General features: G+C 35.1%; 1 protein-coding gene across 1 annotated transcript in view; it reads left to right on the plus strand.

Moving 5' to 3' along the window:
- The window catches only part of MALRD1 (MAM and LDL receptor class A domain containing 1), a 632,630-nt gene that overhangs the window by 139,978 nt on the left and 480,021 nt on the right, over window positions 1–12,631 (plus strand). Inside the window, exons 15-18 of the mRNA XM_063101139.1 lie at window positions 4,223–4,375; window positions 4,831–4,936; window positions 5,402–5,769; window positions 9,198–9,610. Coding sequence (XP_062957209.1) covers window positions 4,223–4,375; window positions 4,831–4,936; window positions 5,402–5,769; window positions 9,198–9,610 — 1,040 coding nt within the window. The remainder of the gene's footprint in view (window positions 1–4,222; window positions 4,376–4,830; window positions 4,937–5,401; window positions 5,770–9,197; window positions 9,611–12,631) is intronic.

Genomic DNA, 12,631 nt, shown 5'->3' on the forward strand with positions numbered 1-12,631 from the left:
ATTTGTTTAACTCACTCTAATCAATGGTACTTAAGGTCACCATTCAACAGAAACTGTTCTCTTCAAAGTTACCAAATGATGTAGATCCAGTGATCTACTCTCAATCTTCATCTGACCCATCAGCAGCATTTGACAAAGATGGTATCATTCTCCTCCTTATAATACTGACTTGACTTGGCTTCCATGACACCAGGCACCACTCTTTTGGTTTTTCTTCTATTTTTATACCATTTTTTTTGTCACATTGATAATTTTCTAATTTATATCTCCATTCCAGACTTCTCATCTGAATTTCCGACTCATATATCCAGCTCTCTACCTCACATGACCACTTGAATGCCTAAAAAGAATATTAAATATAATGTCCCAAATTGAGGTACTGTTACTCTCACCACTTTCAAAATCTGCTTCTTCAGTCTTTTTTATTTCATAAATGATAGCTCTATTATTTCAAATACTTAGGTCAAAGACTTAGAAATCATGAAATTTATCTTTCTCTCATACTCCACATCTTTTTTTTTTTTTAGAACAAGTGAATAGGTGTTGATTGAGTTATATAATGTTTAGGAGTCCAGAGTCAGATAAAAGAGTTGAATTTCTTTCCTTTTCTTTTTTATTGAAGCACAACTTACTGTACATATTTTGGGGGTACAGCGTTGACTACCATTACCTGTTTACAACATGTGATGATGTAATCAATATTATTAGCATATTTACTATTAGAAATCATAATTATTCTTTATGTCCCTTACTCCATCTTTCCCCAATCATCCCCCTCCACTCCTCTCATCTCAAGTAACCATAGATTTGTTCTCTCCCTCTGAAAGTTCAACTTATTACTGTGGTCTTCTCTTTCTTTCTTTCTTTCTTTCCTTCTTTCTTTCTCATATCTCAGATAAGGATGATATTTTCTTTGATATATCATGAGGATTAAATAAGATGACATATGTATCAATAGAAGCTTTCACACTGCTTTTATGTCCTTGCTAGTTCAGATCTCTCTATAAGCTGCAGTGGTGGTTCTTACCTGGGCTCTAGGTTCTAACTTTTTTTTAGGTTGATTTTTTTTTTACTGGTTGTGAATATTCATGTGGTACAAAGCTGACCAACACCAGTTGTGCCAAAGATGTGATGTCCAGATCCATACTGGCAGCACGCCCATTACCACAAATTGTGATTATACCCCATGTCCCCACCCAATTATCCCCAGCCTCTCTCCCCATACCCCTTTCCCCTACTCCACTTTGTGTCCATAGGTATTTTCTCTCTCTTTCTGCAAGTCCAACACACCACTGTGGTCTTTCTTTCCTTCCTTCTTTCTCTTAGCTCCCATGGTGTAAATATACCACATTTTCTTTATCCAATTGTCCATAAATGGACATTTAGGTTGGTTCCGTGTCTTGGCTGTTGTGAACAGAGCTGTGATGAACATGGGAGTGTAGGTATCCCTTTGACATGATGATTTCCATCTAACTTTTTAAAATTGCCACTCACATGCTTAGATTATTATGTTTCTTTAACTCAACGTGGGCATCTTGCTTATGTGGCTAAGACCAAGTTCAACCACGTGATGTGCCAAGACTTTATTTCCTTCTTTGGGTTTTTAAATCTCTGTGTAAGGCTCAAAATATTATCCCAAACTTCCCTTTTGTATACTTCGTGTTCATTCTTTACGAACAAACCTTGGTAGGATAATTCTAAACCATCAGAGAAATTCCAAGACAGTAAATCTGACAGGAGACAGGATCTGATTCTGGACTCTTTCTACCTCACAAGGTTTCTTGGTTCTTACAAAAGTTTGTCTTCTTTTGCCTCAGTGAAGGGATCTAAAAATGACACCGATGGGCCCATTTGTCAGTGTACCGAATATCCCCTGATACCCTTTCTCCAGAGGAAATTGCAGTAATTATATTTACATAACTAACAGAGGCTATTCTAGTGATTTTTCTCACAATAATTAAAAGCTGTTGTAGAGTCACTAGCTTTTCTACCCATAGCCATAGAATCAAAAAGCATAATTTTTAGAAATTCTGGGTCAACAGTCATTGTCAATATAACAGCCCCTAGCACAAAGCTTGGTACACACTAACCCCCGAGTAATTAGTGACTGCAACTGTTGTTGCAAATTATGATGACTCTGATGATGATAATTGAGAAAGTCAGTAAATGCTCCAGAAACTGAAAAATCCTGGAACCTCAATTGTTAAAACATACTCAGGGTATTATATTTCTAAGTCAACAGAGGGTATACAAAATTTTCTGAAGCTTTTCTAGTGAGGTATATATTCAACTAACTTCTAGGCAGAAGATTATTTTCACTGATACTACATTTATGATTAACTGAGGTGAGTTTTTAAATGTGTATACAAATATAAGTATATAGGATCAAAGTATACTAGGAAAGAATATTTGAATTTTAACAGTATAATCATCTGTTAAAAATCACTGTCTTTGAAGGGTCTTATCTAAGAGAATTACAAAGTCACTGCACTGTGGTGGTTTCTTAAATTTTACTACCCTTTGAATATTCACTTATTTCCACAGCAGTATCCCCCTGGATAGCAGATAATGAGATTCCCTTTCCAGGCAGCTGTGTGGGATACGCAGTAGCAATAATTTGTTTTCTTTCTATATTTGCATAACAAGAACTCTAGATTCTGTTCTTTGGATTGTCTGAAATAGGTATCAAAAGCATTTGCTTTCCAGGGATTGAAATGACATTTACATGCTTTGAAACTCCTGGGGTGTATGTATACTTATGTGTTATTTGTATATTATGTACATATAAATAGAGTTAGCCTTTAAAAATACAAAGATTTAAATATTCTTTGCACTTTAACCCTAAATTGTGATATTTATCATTATTATTTTTATTTTTGAGTAGCATTTAATTTTGCTTCACCATTGATTTCTAAACTTTACTCGAGAAATCTTTATTCTAAATATAGCAAACTTTTCTTCATTTTGCTTATTTCTAATTGTCTGGATATACTGAAATATGTCTATCTTCTGCTTATTAAAGTAATATTAAATAATATTTAAAATCTTATTTATAATTTTACTTAGTAATTTACTTTATACTTTTATCCCCTAAACTTATTGCTTATTCCTAATTTCTTTTATAAGGGAATGTCTATGCCATTTATTACCATATCCTTGGATAAAAACAGTCAATGGCCAAGGATCCCAGTATAATAATCATCAATGGAAATAAACCCCATCTTGCATTGGTACATGTAGTATCAGCTAAATGTCAACATTAAATAAATTCAGATTATGCCTTTTTTGGTTTATTGTTTTTTTCCAACTTAACAATAATTAACAGTTATAGTCACAGTTACAGAAGGAATATTAGACTAGATTACAACATTTGAATTCCAATCCAATTCTACAACTTTCTAACTATATGACTTTGGTTAAATTAATAACTTTCTCTAAACCTCCCTTTTTCTTTTCTAAAACAACAGCAATGATAACAATACCTTTCCCATAGGGCTGCTTTAAAGTTAGATCAAAATAAAGCGCAGGGTCTATTACGTGAGGTGTTCAGTAGCTGTTAGCTATAATACTGTGCTACCGTTATAACTTTACTTTCTTTTTCTTTCTCTTCTTCCTCTTTTTCTTTCTCTTCTTCCTCCAGAATGTCTGTGTCCAAATTAACTGATTTCTCTGCATATTTACCTGAAAAATGGGTCAAATTATTCTTCCCTGCACAAATTAGACAATGCATACAATGCCTTATGAAATATTAAGCTTTATAAAAATTGAGGGTACACATTGTATTAAATATAGTGCATCTGGGATTTATCAAATATTAGTTTATTTTTTAAAAGTGGCTGTTCTTCATGGTTTACTGTAAAATACTCGGTAGGAACAATTAAACCTTCCAGCTGATTTAATAGTCGCAGGGAAACTAACATGGTTATCAGAAAGGATTAGGCAAACCTTGGCAATTCTATAAGCAATATGACTGAATGATGCTGTTTCTTACAAATAATATTTGGAAAAAATTTAAATTTCTTTAGGAGAATTCTGCCTTCTCAATTTCCAATATGAAAAGTACAACTACATTTTTTTTTAAAATCAGAAAGGATCTTTTTTATTCTTCCTCAAATGTGTCCCTTAATTTACTTAGAGAAGCGTAATAAGGTGATTTCCATTTGAACTCCATCTTTTCAAAATGTGGAAAAGCCAATGTAAGAGCTACATTTTTGTTCTTCAGTTTCCAATTGTGATTTTGAGGCAAACAGCTGTGGTTGGTTTGAAGCAGTTGGTGGTGATGATTTTGACTGGATATGGAACTCCCGAAGTAACCTTTCCGCTGATTTTGAACAACAGGCCCCACCTCAGGATCATACTGTCAACACAACTGAAGGTGAGAAGCAAGCAGAAGCTCTTGTCAACTATTTCTGTGTGCTGTTTAGCTGGGCCTGAGGAGAGAAAGAGAACTCCAACCAACAGCAGGATAGCTGAATCCTTACCTTTATATAGTTATAAAATATTGTCAGTTATTGTCATAGTTATGTTGCCTGAGTGGATTGATTCCTTGGTGGCTGATATGGAGGGAGTATAGATATATTTTTGGCTGAATTAACTGAAATCATCAATGGTTTTTGGTAACATTTAGACCTAGCTGAAGATAATAGTTCAATATTTATAAGAGCAGATTTGACTAACTCGTTTTTATGGATCTTTTAAAATTTTTATATAGTCTAAATTTTAGTTGGACATAGGACTTACTTGGTGTGGTGTGGAGACAGATCTCATTTTAGAATCCAGTAGGTTAACTAATGATGTTTTGGTTTTTGTTTTGTTTTTATATCTCATTAGGGCATTTTATGTTCATTCTGAAGAAAAGCAGCAGCTTGTCACAAATTGCTAAACTCCAGAGCCCAACTTTCAGCCAGGCAGGACCCGAATGCACACTTTCCTTCTGGTAAGTATTAAGAACAGTGGTCAATTACCCTTCTTGTACCTCGGTTGCAGGCACATTTCTACACTTAGTTTTTGTGGTTTGCCCCTATTTTTATTTAAAATTAGCTATTGGATTAAACTTACACAATCTTCATTTTACTTAGGAGCATATTATTCGTATTTATAGTTTTCTTTCTTAAGATGAATGGGACTCTTTCCCTCTACCAGTGGATTAAAATTAAGACTGCTTCCTTCCTGTGTTCTGTACTGAGCTCCTTCAGAAAACCTCCCAAGGTTGTGAGAGTCACTGAGTGTGCACCTCAGCAATAAGCTCTTGCAAAAGGCAGCCACAACTACTGCAGGAAAGAAAGGCATCCATTCTGAGAATTCACTATTAATTGACTGTTGATTGAGTGGAAGGATCTAAAGGTTAAATATCAGTCTATCTCATGAAATATTTCCATTTCTTGTGTTTTCTCCTTTTCAGGTTTTATAACTATGGCCTGATGGTGGGAACAATGGGGCTGCAGCTACATATGGAAAATTCCAATGACTCCACAGTACTCTGGAGGGTATTTTATAACCAGGGTAACCGCTGGTCAGAGGCAACCATTCAGTTAGGGCGTCTTACTCAGCCCTTCCATTTGTCACTAGATAAAGTCAGCCCTGGCATTTATGATGGAGTCTCAGCTATTGATGACATCAGATTTGAAAACTGTACTCTTCCCCCTCCTAGTGAGAACTGCACCATGCCAGATCATTTCTGGTGTCGACACACCAAAGCTTGCATAGAAAAGCTTCGGTTATGTGATCTGGTAGATGATTGTGGTGATGGCACTGACGAGGTTGACTGTGGTAAGTTTCTTTTTTCTTGTTTGACCTCTATTACTCATTTCGAGAGTGGTAACCTTGATTAGTTAACTGTTTTTTTAGCTAATCAAGCTAGTGATACTAAGCATAATTTCAAAGTTGATGATAACATGTGGTTTATTAATTAATCAGAGCATCAGTATTTATTAACTAGATTTATTTACTAGAAAATAGGGATGCAATGATAAACACAACTGCACAGAGTCTTTGCCCTCCTGGAGCTTACAGTCTAATTGAGGAGGTAGATATATTTACATATTTAATAAAGAAATATAAAACAATGGCTCAGACAGCAGCTACAAAGAGAGATGCTGAGACTTTATATAATAGCATTGCACTTTCCAGAGGTGATGAACTTAGCTGAGATCTAAAATATAACAAGTCTAAGCACATATCTAAAAGCCCTGAAGAGTGACTGAAAGGCATATGGAAGAGAGCTAGTATGGCTAGAGTGAGGAGATGAAAGGGAAAGAGGGTACAACATACAGACAATGATACAGGGGAGGCCAGATTTGCAGATCTTTGTAGTCCATGTTAAAGAAGGTTTTCTCCATTTGAATTTATTAAGAAGAAGGGTGATATAACAAAATTGAAATGTTTAAAAATGTCACTGTGGATACAGTGTAATAAATGGATTAGAGAAGAATAGATTTAGGAGATCCTTTAGGAAGCCATTGCAATACTTCATGGGAGAGTGATTGGCAGTGAATCACAGTGACAATGATGGAGATGAGGGACCAGACTTAGGGGAAATATTTGGGAGGGACATTTGAGGATGTTTTGGATTTAGAGAGCAGAGAGTGAAATGTTAAATATAAGTCCTTAGTTTCTGGTTAAAATTACCAAAAAGTCTGTGATATCTGACAATTGAGTAGGTCTTGCAATTTAATGAACCTAACTCTACTAGTTCTTAAAGCAGTTACTTCTGAAAATAAACCAGAAGTTTCAGGGTTTTTTTTTTTAGTTACAAAAATGTGTCAGAAAAAAAAAAAGTTTACATTTTTCCTTGGACTCAGATTCCTCATTCAGAAATAACAATAATTCTAAAAATTTAAGCTATATGCTTATTAAGTTGGGAAGGTACTTATAAATCAAAATAGAACCATATAGTGCTTGGTACATCATAGGAAATGTCAAGAAATTTCCATATAAATAATTGTAGAGAGTTTTGCATACATGTGATCTTTGATACACATATTATCAAAGGCTTATTAAAATCAGGCGTATTGAAGACAGAATTACCATGCATCTCATGAAATTTATACATGCAATGTTTGAGTGGATATAATTAAAATTGATGATTTTGACAATGTTATCATAAGAAGTATAACGTGTCCTAAAGCTAATTTATTTTTGTAAATTTAGAAAGTCTTTTCAACCTTTCTAAGCTCTCTAAATTCTACTCATTGAAAAATGTTGATTTACTGCTAAAAGTAAGCAAATTATCCTTCAAACTTTCCAATACTAACTTAGTAAGATGTGATTATGAGAGTACAACTATAATATCAAAATACTTTTTGGGATTATGTGTTAGTGAAAGGAGATAGTAATGGCATAGGAATGTCAGTTTCCCACAGCTTTCTATGCAGGCACATTACCTTACTGCTTAGTGTGCTTTAGACATCTAGAGATCCATGTTGTACTTCCTGAAATATGTTTTGGGATATGGTCTTTTGTTGAAGAGTGGAACTACATATATCGCCTTTTGAAATAAAGATTGAGCCTGCAGTCAATATGAAGACAGTCAATGTAAGAATCTGTTGACTTTAGTGCGAGTTTTATGTCAAAAACTCAGCAACTTGACATTCTCTTTCTCCACAACCAAAGACTGACACCTGGAAAGTACACTCTGCATCCCCAGCTCACACCGAAGCTGGGCTTGATTAGTCACAAGTGAGGAAATATCAAATAAAAGCTCATTCCCTCTTGACATTTACTCACTTGGTTCCCTTCATTAGATCTACAATCCTGCTCTGTGGTTTTCAGAGACAGATGATTTGTTCTTGCCTGGCTGCATTTAGTCACGCAGGCTTTTATTTACTGTTTCAGAGTATTTGTTCACCTTCAGCACCAAGTGCCATTACTCAGATAAATAAAGGACAGCTAATGTTTATTTTTTAAAAAATGTGAACTTATGTAAATGAAGCCAAAATGTGTGCCTACTCATTAATTCTAAATCCTGTCCCCTCCATCCAAATACTGTCAATGTATATTTTATCCCATTTATTTTAAAATGAATACGTGGTGTCAACAAAATCCTCACATTTTGAAAAATGAATGTGTTTCCATCTTACCCTAGAAATTTTGGTAGAGTATTCAGATGATAAGGGACTAGTCAATTCTGTATAACTCTTTGAGCTGTTCCAGTGATTGAAGGGAGTTAGACATATACCAGCTCCAGCTCAAAGGAGCTATAATCCAGTGAGAAGAAAGGACTGCCATTGGGGAGACACAGCTCGAAATCTGCAAGGTGCATGACATAACATTAGCGGTGAATAGATATGGAAGAAAGGGCTAGGAGTTTGGGAGTAGGGAAGATGTGCATGATAAGGGGAAGGATAGATGAGATGAACAGAAAGCCACTTTAATTTGGGGAATGTGGAGTTTGAAAGATAGAAGAGTTTAGATTTAAGTTTAGGTTAAATGAGGATAGTTAAGAATTTTGAATAAAGAAGTTGTTAGTACTGCCATTGAAGGATTGTCATTCTGGCACTGGTGTGTAGGGACACTTGGAGCAGGGGCAGAATAGAACCAAAGAGAAGAGTTTTTCACAGTGAGTTCTGGAAAACACCATCTTGAGTGCTTGTTTGAAATGTGGATTTCTGGACTTCATCCCATATCTAATAATTAGTATTTGTTTTGGGGTTGTTACTATGGAGTAAGCAATTTTACCATGAGCCCAGGTGATTCTTAAATATAGAGAGCCATTAAAATATGACTCTTCTCAGCTCTGCCTATTAGAATCACCAAGGGAGCTTATAAAATATCCTGATGTATTCACCTCACCTCTGGAGGTGAATTCTGGGCTTTGGTATTTTGTTTTGTTTTGTTTTGTTTTCTTATGATCCCTGGTATTGGAATATTCAGCTGAGGCTGAAATCCCTGGGACAGAAGTTTTCACAGTGCGCCAGCCATGAGGTCATGATCATTTGCCTGAAGTTATGGTAATAGAAATGGAGAAGGCATGGGCATTTAAAACATTTGGAAAATAACAGCCAAAGCATTTCCATCTTCAGTCCATAAAATTTTATTACTTGATGTACTATTTAGGATTTTTTCACTGTAAAAGTTTAATGTTGCATTTTAAAATTAAAATGGTTTACCTTGGTATGAGCAAAGTATCAACTAGTATTCTTCATCATATTTATTTTTGTCCTTAATTCTCTTTTGCTATTATTTACTGCCAATTTCAGCACCAGAACTACAGTGTAACTTTGAAAATGGAATTTGTAACTGGGTGCAAGATACAGAAGATGACTTTGATTGGACCAGGAACCAGGGTCCAACGCCGACACTCAATACAGGGCCAGTGAAGGATAATACTTTGGGCACAGCTCAAGGACACTATCTCTACATAGAATCTTCAGACCCACAGGTTTTCCAGAACAGTGCTGTGTTACTCAGCCCTATCCTTAACGCCACTGATATAAAGGACTGCACCTTCCGCTTATATTACCACATGTTCGGAAAGCGCATTTATAGGCTGGCTATCTACCAGCGAATCTGGAGTAATACAAAAGGACAGCTGCTGTGGCAGATATTTGGGAACCAAGGCAACAGATGGATAAGGGCACACCTCAACATTTCCAGCAGGCAGCCTTTCCAGGTATGGATAATGGATTTTATAATGTGTATTTGAAATGCATCAGAATATCTAAGGAATATGAAAGATCACTATATTCTTGAATTTAAAGCAAGTGGAATGTGATCAAAGTTACTTTTACATATATTTGTCATTGAATTAAGGGTACACCAAAGCTCTTTAAGTTGCTTTCCTCCTTGACTACCCTTAAAAATGGATAATTAGACTCTCTACAGGTGAACTGGTGGCATTGGAAACAGCTACAGGTCACTTCGATTTAAATCACTTGTTCTACTGAAATAAAAATCTGGAGGGAAAAGAATTTGGCACAGTCTCTGATATTCTGCAAAAAGCACAGACTCAAATCTGTGATTTTGAATATTTCATTTGACTTTTAACATTTTATAGGTAGCATCTGAAATCTAGGCTTTATTGAAAAATCACTCTGGGGAAGAGCTCAAGTTTGAGTCTAGGTTCCCTACTCCTGGTGGAATATTCTTTACTCTAAATCTCACCTGTGTTCTAAAAGTCTAACTTGCATATGCATATGTGGCTTTTGCAGATTTGTAAAGGAATTTTACATTTATTATCTATTCAATTCTCTCAGCAATTCCCCAAAGAGACTAAGTCAGAGATCATTTTACCAATTTTGTAGATATGTATAGAGAAAAAAAGCTCAAAGGGATATTTATTCCTGGACAAACAGCTTATGAGCAGTAGAACTGGGACTTGGATTGGAACTCACAGTTTCTAATTAATTCACATTCATTCCCTTTCCAATATATTTTACAGCTTATTACATGCAGGAGGCTTGAATATTTGTTCTTTTTCTCTTTAGTCAAATAGCTACATAAGATGTACTGAAGAGATTTCCTACCTATTTCTGGCTGAACATTTTTTTTTTTTTTGCATGTACTAAACTTCTTTTCTCAAGTTTAAAGCAGTCTCTATCTAAGTGTCTGCATCTAGTTACCAGTTTCATAGCCATGCATTTAGCTCCAGGCTACCTTTTGAGAGCATCTAATAATCATAGATGCACATTGTGCATGACTTGGTAAAGAACACGTTAGGACTGGTGATTTGTCCAGACAGACAGAAGCTGAAAAGCAGAAGAACTAATCCACCATACGTAGCATGTGTGATGTCTTTCTGTCCAGCCACAATGCTAAGATGCATGTCATCATATGAAATGAAATTGAAGAGGAGCTCTTTGACTTTCATTTAATAATGGCTCATCCATTTCAAATGAACGCAATGTCTAATCAGGTCAAATGTAATTTTGGTCCAACTAGTATTTAGAGAAACTCTTTTTATGATATTTACTCAAGAATTGGTTCCCAGAGGAAAATCCACTTTGCAAGGAAGCAGCTTCACAATCAAATAATCTTGGGATTAACCGAAGAATCCTTTGGTCATGAATCTGAACATTAAAACTGAAGTTCGAAATCCACTCTGGGTTCCATGTGGAGTGCTCTGTTTGATTTTCTCCATGGGTTCTTTTAGCCGTTTTTAAAAAATGAAATTGAGGCCTGAAAAGATGAAATCAGATTCCACATGTTGTGTGGATTAATCATTCAAGATAGTAAAAATAGGGTCCAATTTAAGCAACAGGATATTTTTCTCTACTAAATAGTGGGTAGACCTAGTTTCTATTCTTTATTTTCCTGAGAATGAGCAGCGGTATTATAGGTGATTACCTAGCATCATGCCCAACAAATAACAGATACTCACTACATATTTTCTTAAAAGAAAAACTCAAAGATTTTTCAGGATGACTCATTTAAAATGGAATAAATATGATAGACTAGACTGCATATGCAGTGTATGAGAATTATTTTGCTTGTTAACATTAGTTGAAATATTCAGCCAAAGCTCTTATGTGTATCCTGGTCAATAAAGGTTCAGCAAATTATTACATACAAAACTTCAGTTCAAACTTCTAACTGATTTTTCTTCTGAGCTTTGTTACAGTGTAACTGATATATAATAAACTTCATATACTGAAATTTTTAAAACCATCACCACCATCAAGATCATGAAAATATTCTTCACCTCCAAAAGTTTTCTCATACTCCTTTATAATATGTCCCTCTGGCTCCTCTCTCTCAGCCCTTAACAAACACTGAAATGCATTCTGACACTACACATTAATTTATATGTCCTAAAAGTTTATAATTTTATGTAAATAAAGTTGTACTTTTAAGGTATGCACTTTTTGTCATTTGACTTGTTTCATGCAGCACAATTATTTTGAGATTCATTTATCTTACAGCATGTATCAACAATTCATTTGGAGAAAGCACAGTTCATCCATTAACTTCTTGCTTGATATTTGGACTGTTTCTACTTTGAGCTGCCATAAATATATATGCTATGAACATTTGTGCATATGTAGTTATATGAACATCTATTTTTATTTCTTTTGGGTAAATACCCAGGAGTGGAATTGCTGGATTATATGGTAGAAGTATGTTTAACTTTTTAGGACCCACAAACTGTTTTTCAAAGTTTAGCATTTTTCATTCCCATCAGCGGTGTTTGCGAATCCCACTTCCTCCACATCTGAGCCATACTTGTTACTGTCAGGCTGTATTAGCTATTATAGCTATTCTAAAGTAGATAGTGGCATTGCACAGGGTTTTGTGTGTGTGTGTGTGTGTCTTTTTTTTTTGCTTGTTTTTTTGATTTATCATTATACAATGTAGTTGATTTTTGTGGTCCTTTATCAATTCCTCCCTTTCCTGCCTCTCTCTCCCCCTTTTCCATCCCCATCCCCATCATATCTGTTCTCTTCTCTTAACAAGTTCAAGGTTGCACAGTGATTTTAATTTGCATTGCCCTAAGCACTAATTACGTTGACCATGTTTTCATATACTTTCTTTCTAAACAAATGTCTACTTTGAAATGTCTTTTCAAGTCCTTCACCCAATTTTTAAATGGAATTTTTTTTCTATTATTGAGTTTTTAGCCTTTTAAAAATATATTCTGGATGGAAGCATTTATAGTAACAAAAGCCAAAGGAGAACCGGCATTGTGGAGGTGAGC

The sequence above is a fragment of the Cynocephalus volans genome, chromosome 6 (genome assembly GCF_027409185.1).
Source record: "Cynocephalus volans isolate mCynVol1 chromosome 6, mCynVol1.pri, whole genome shotgun sequence".
Lineage (NCBI taxonomy): Eukaryota > Metazoa > Chordata > Mammalia > Dermoptera > Cynocephalidae > Cynocephalus > Cynocephalus volans.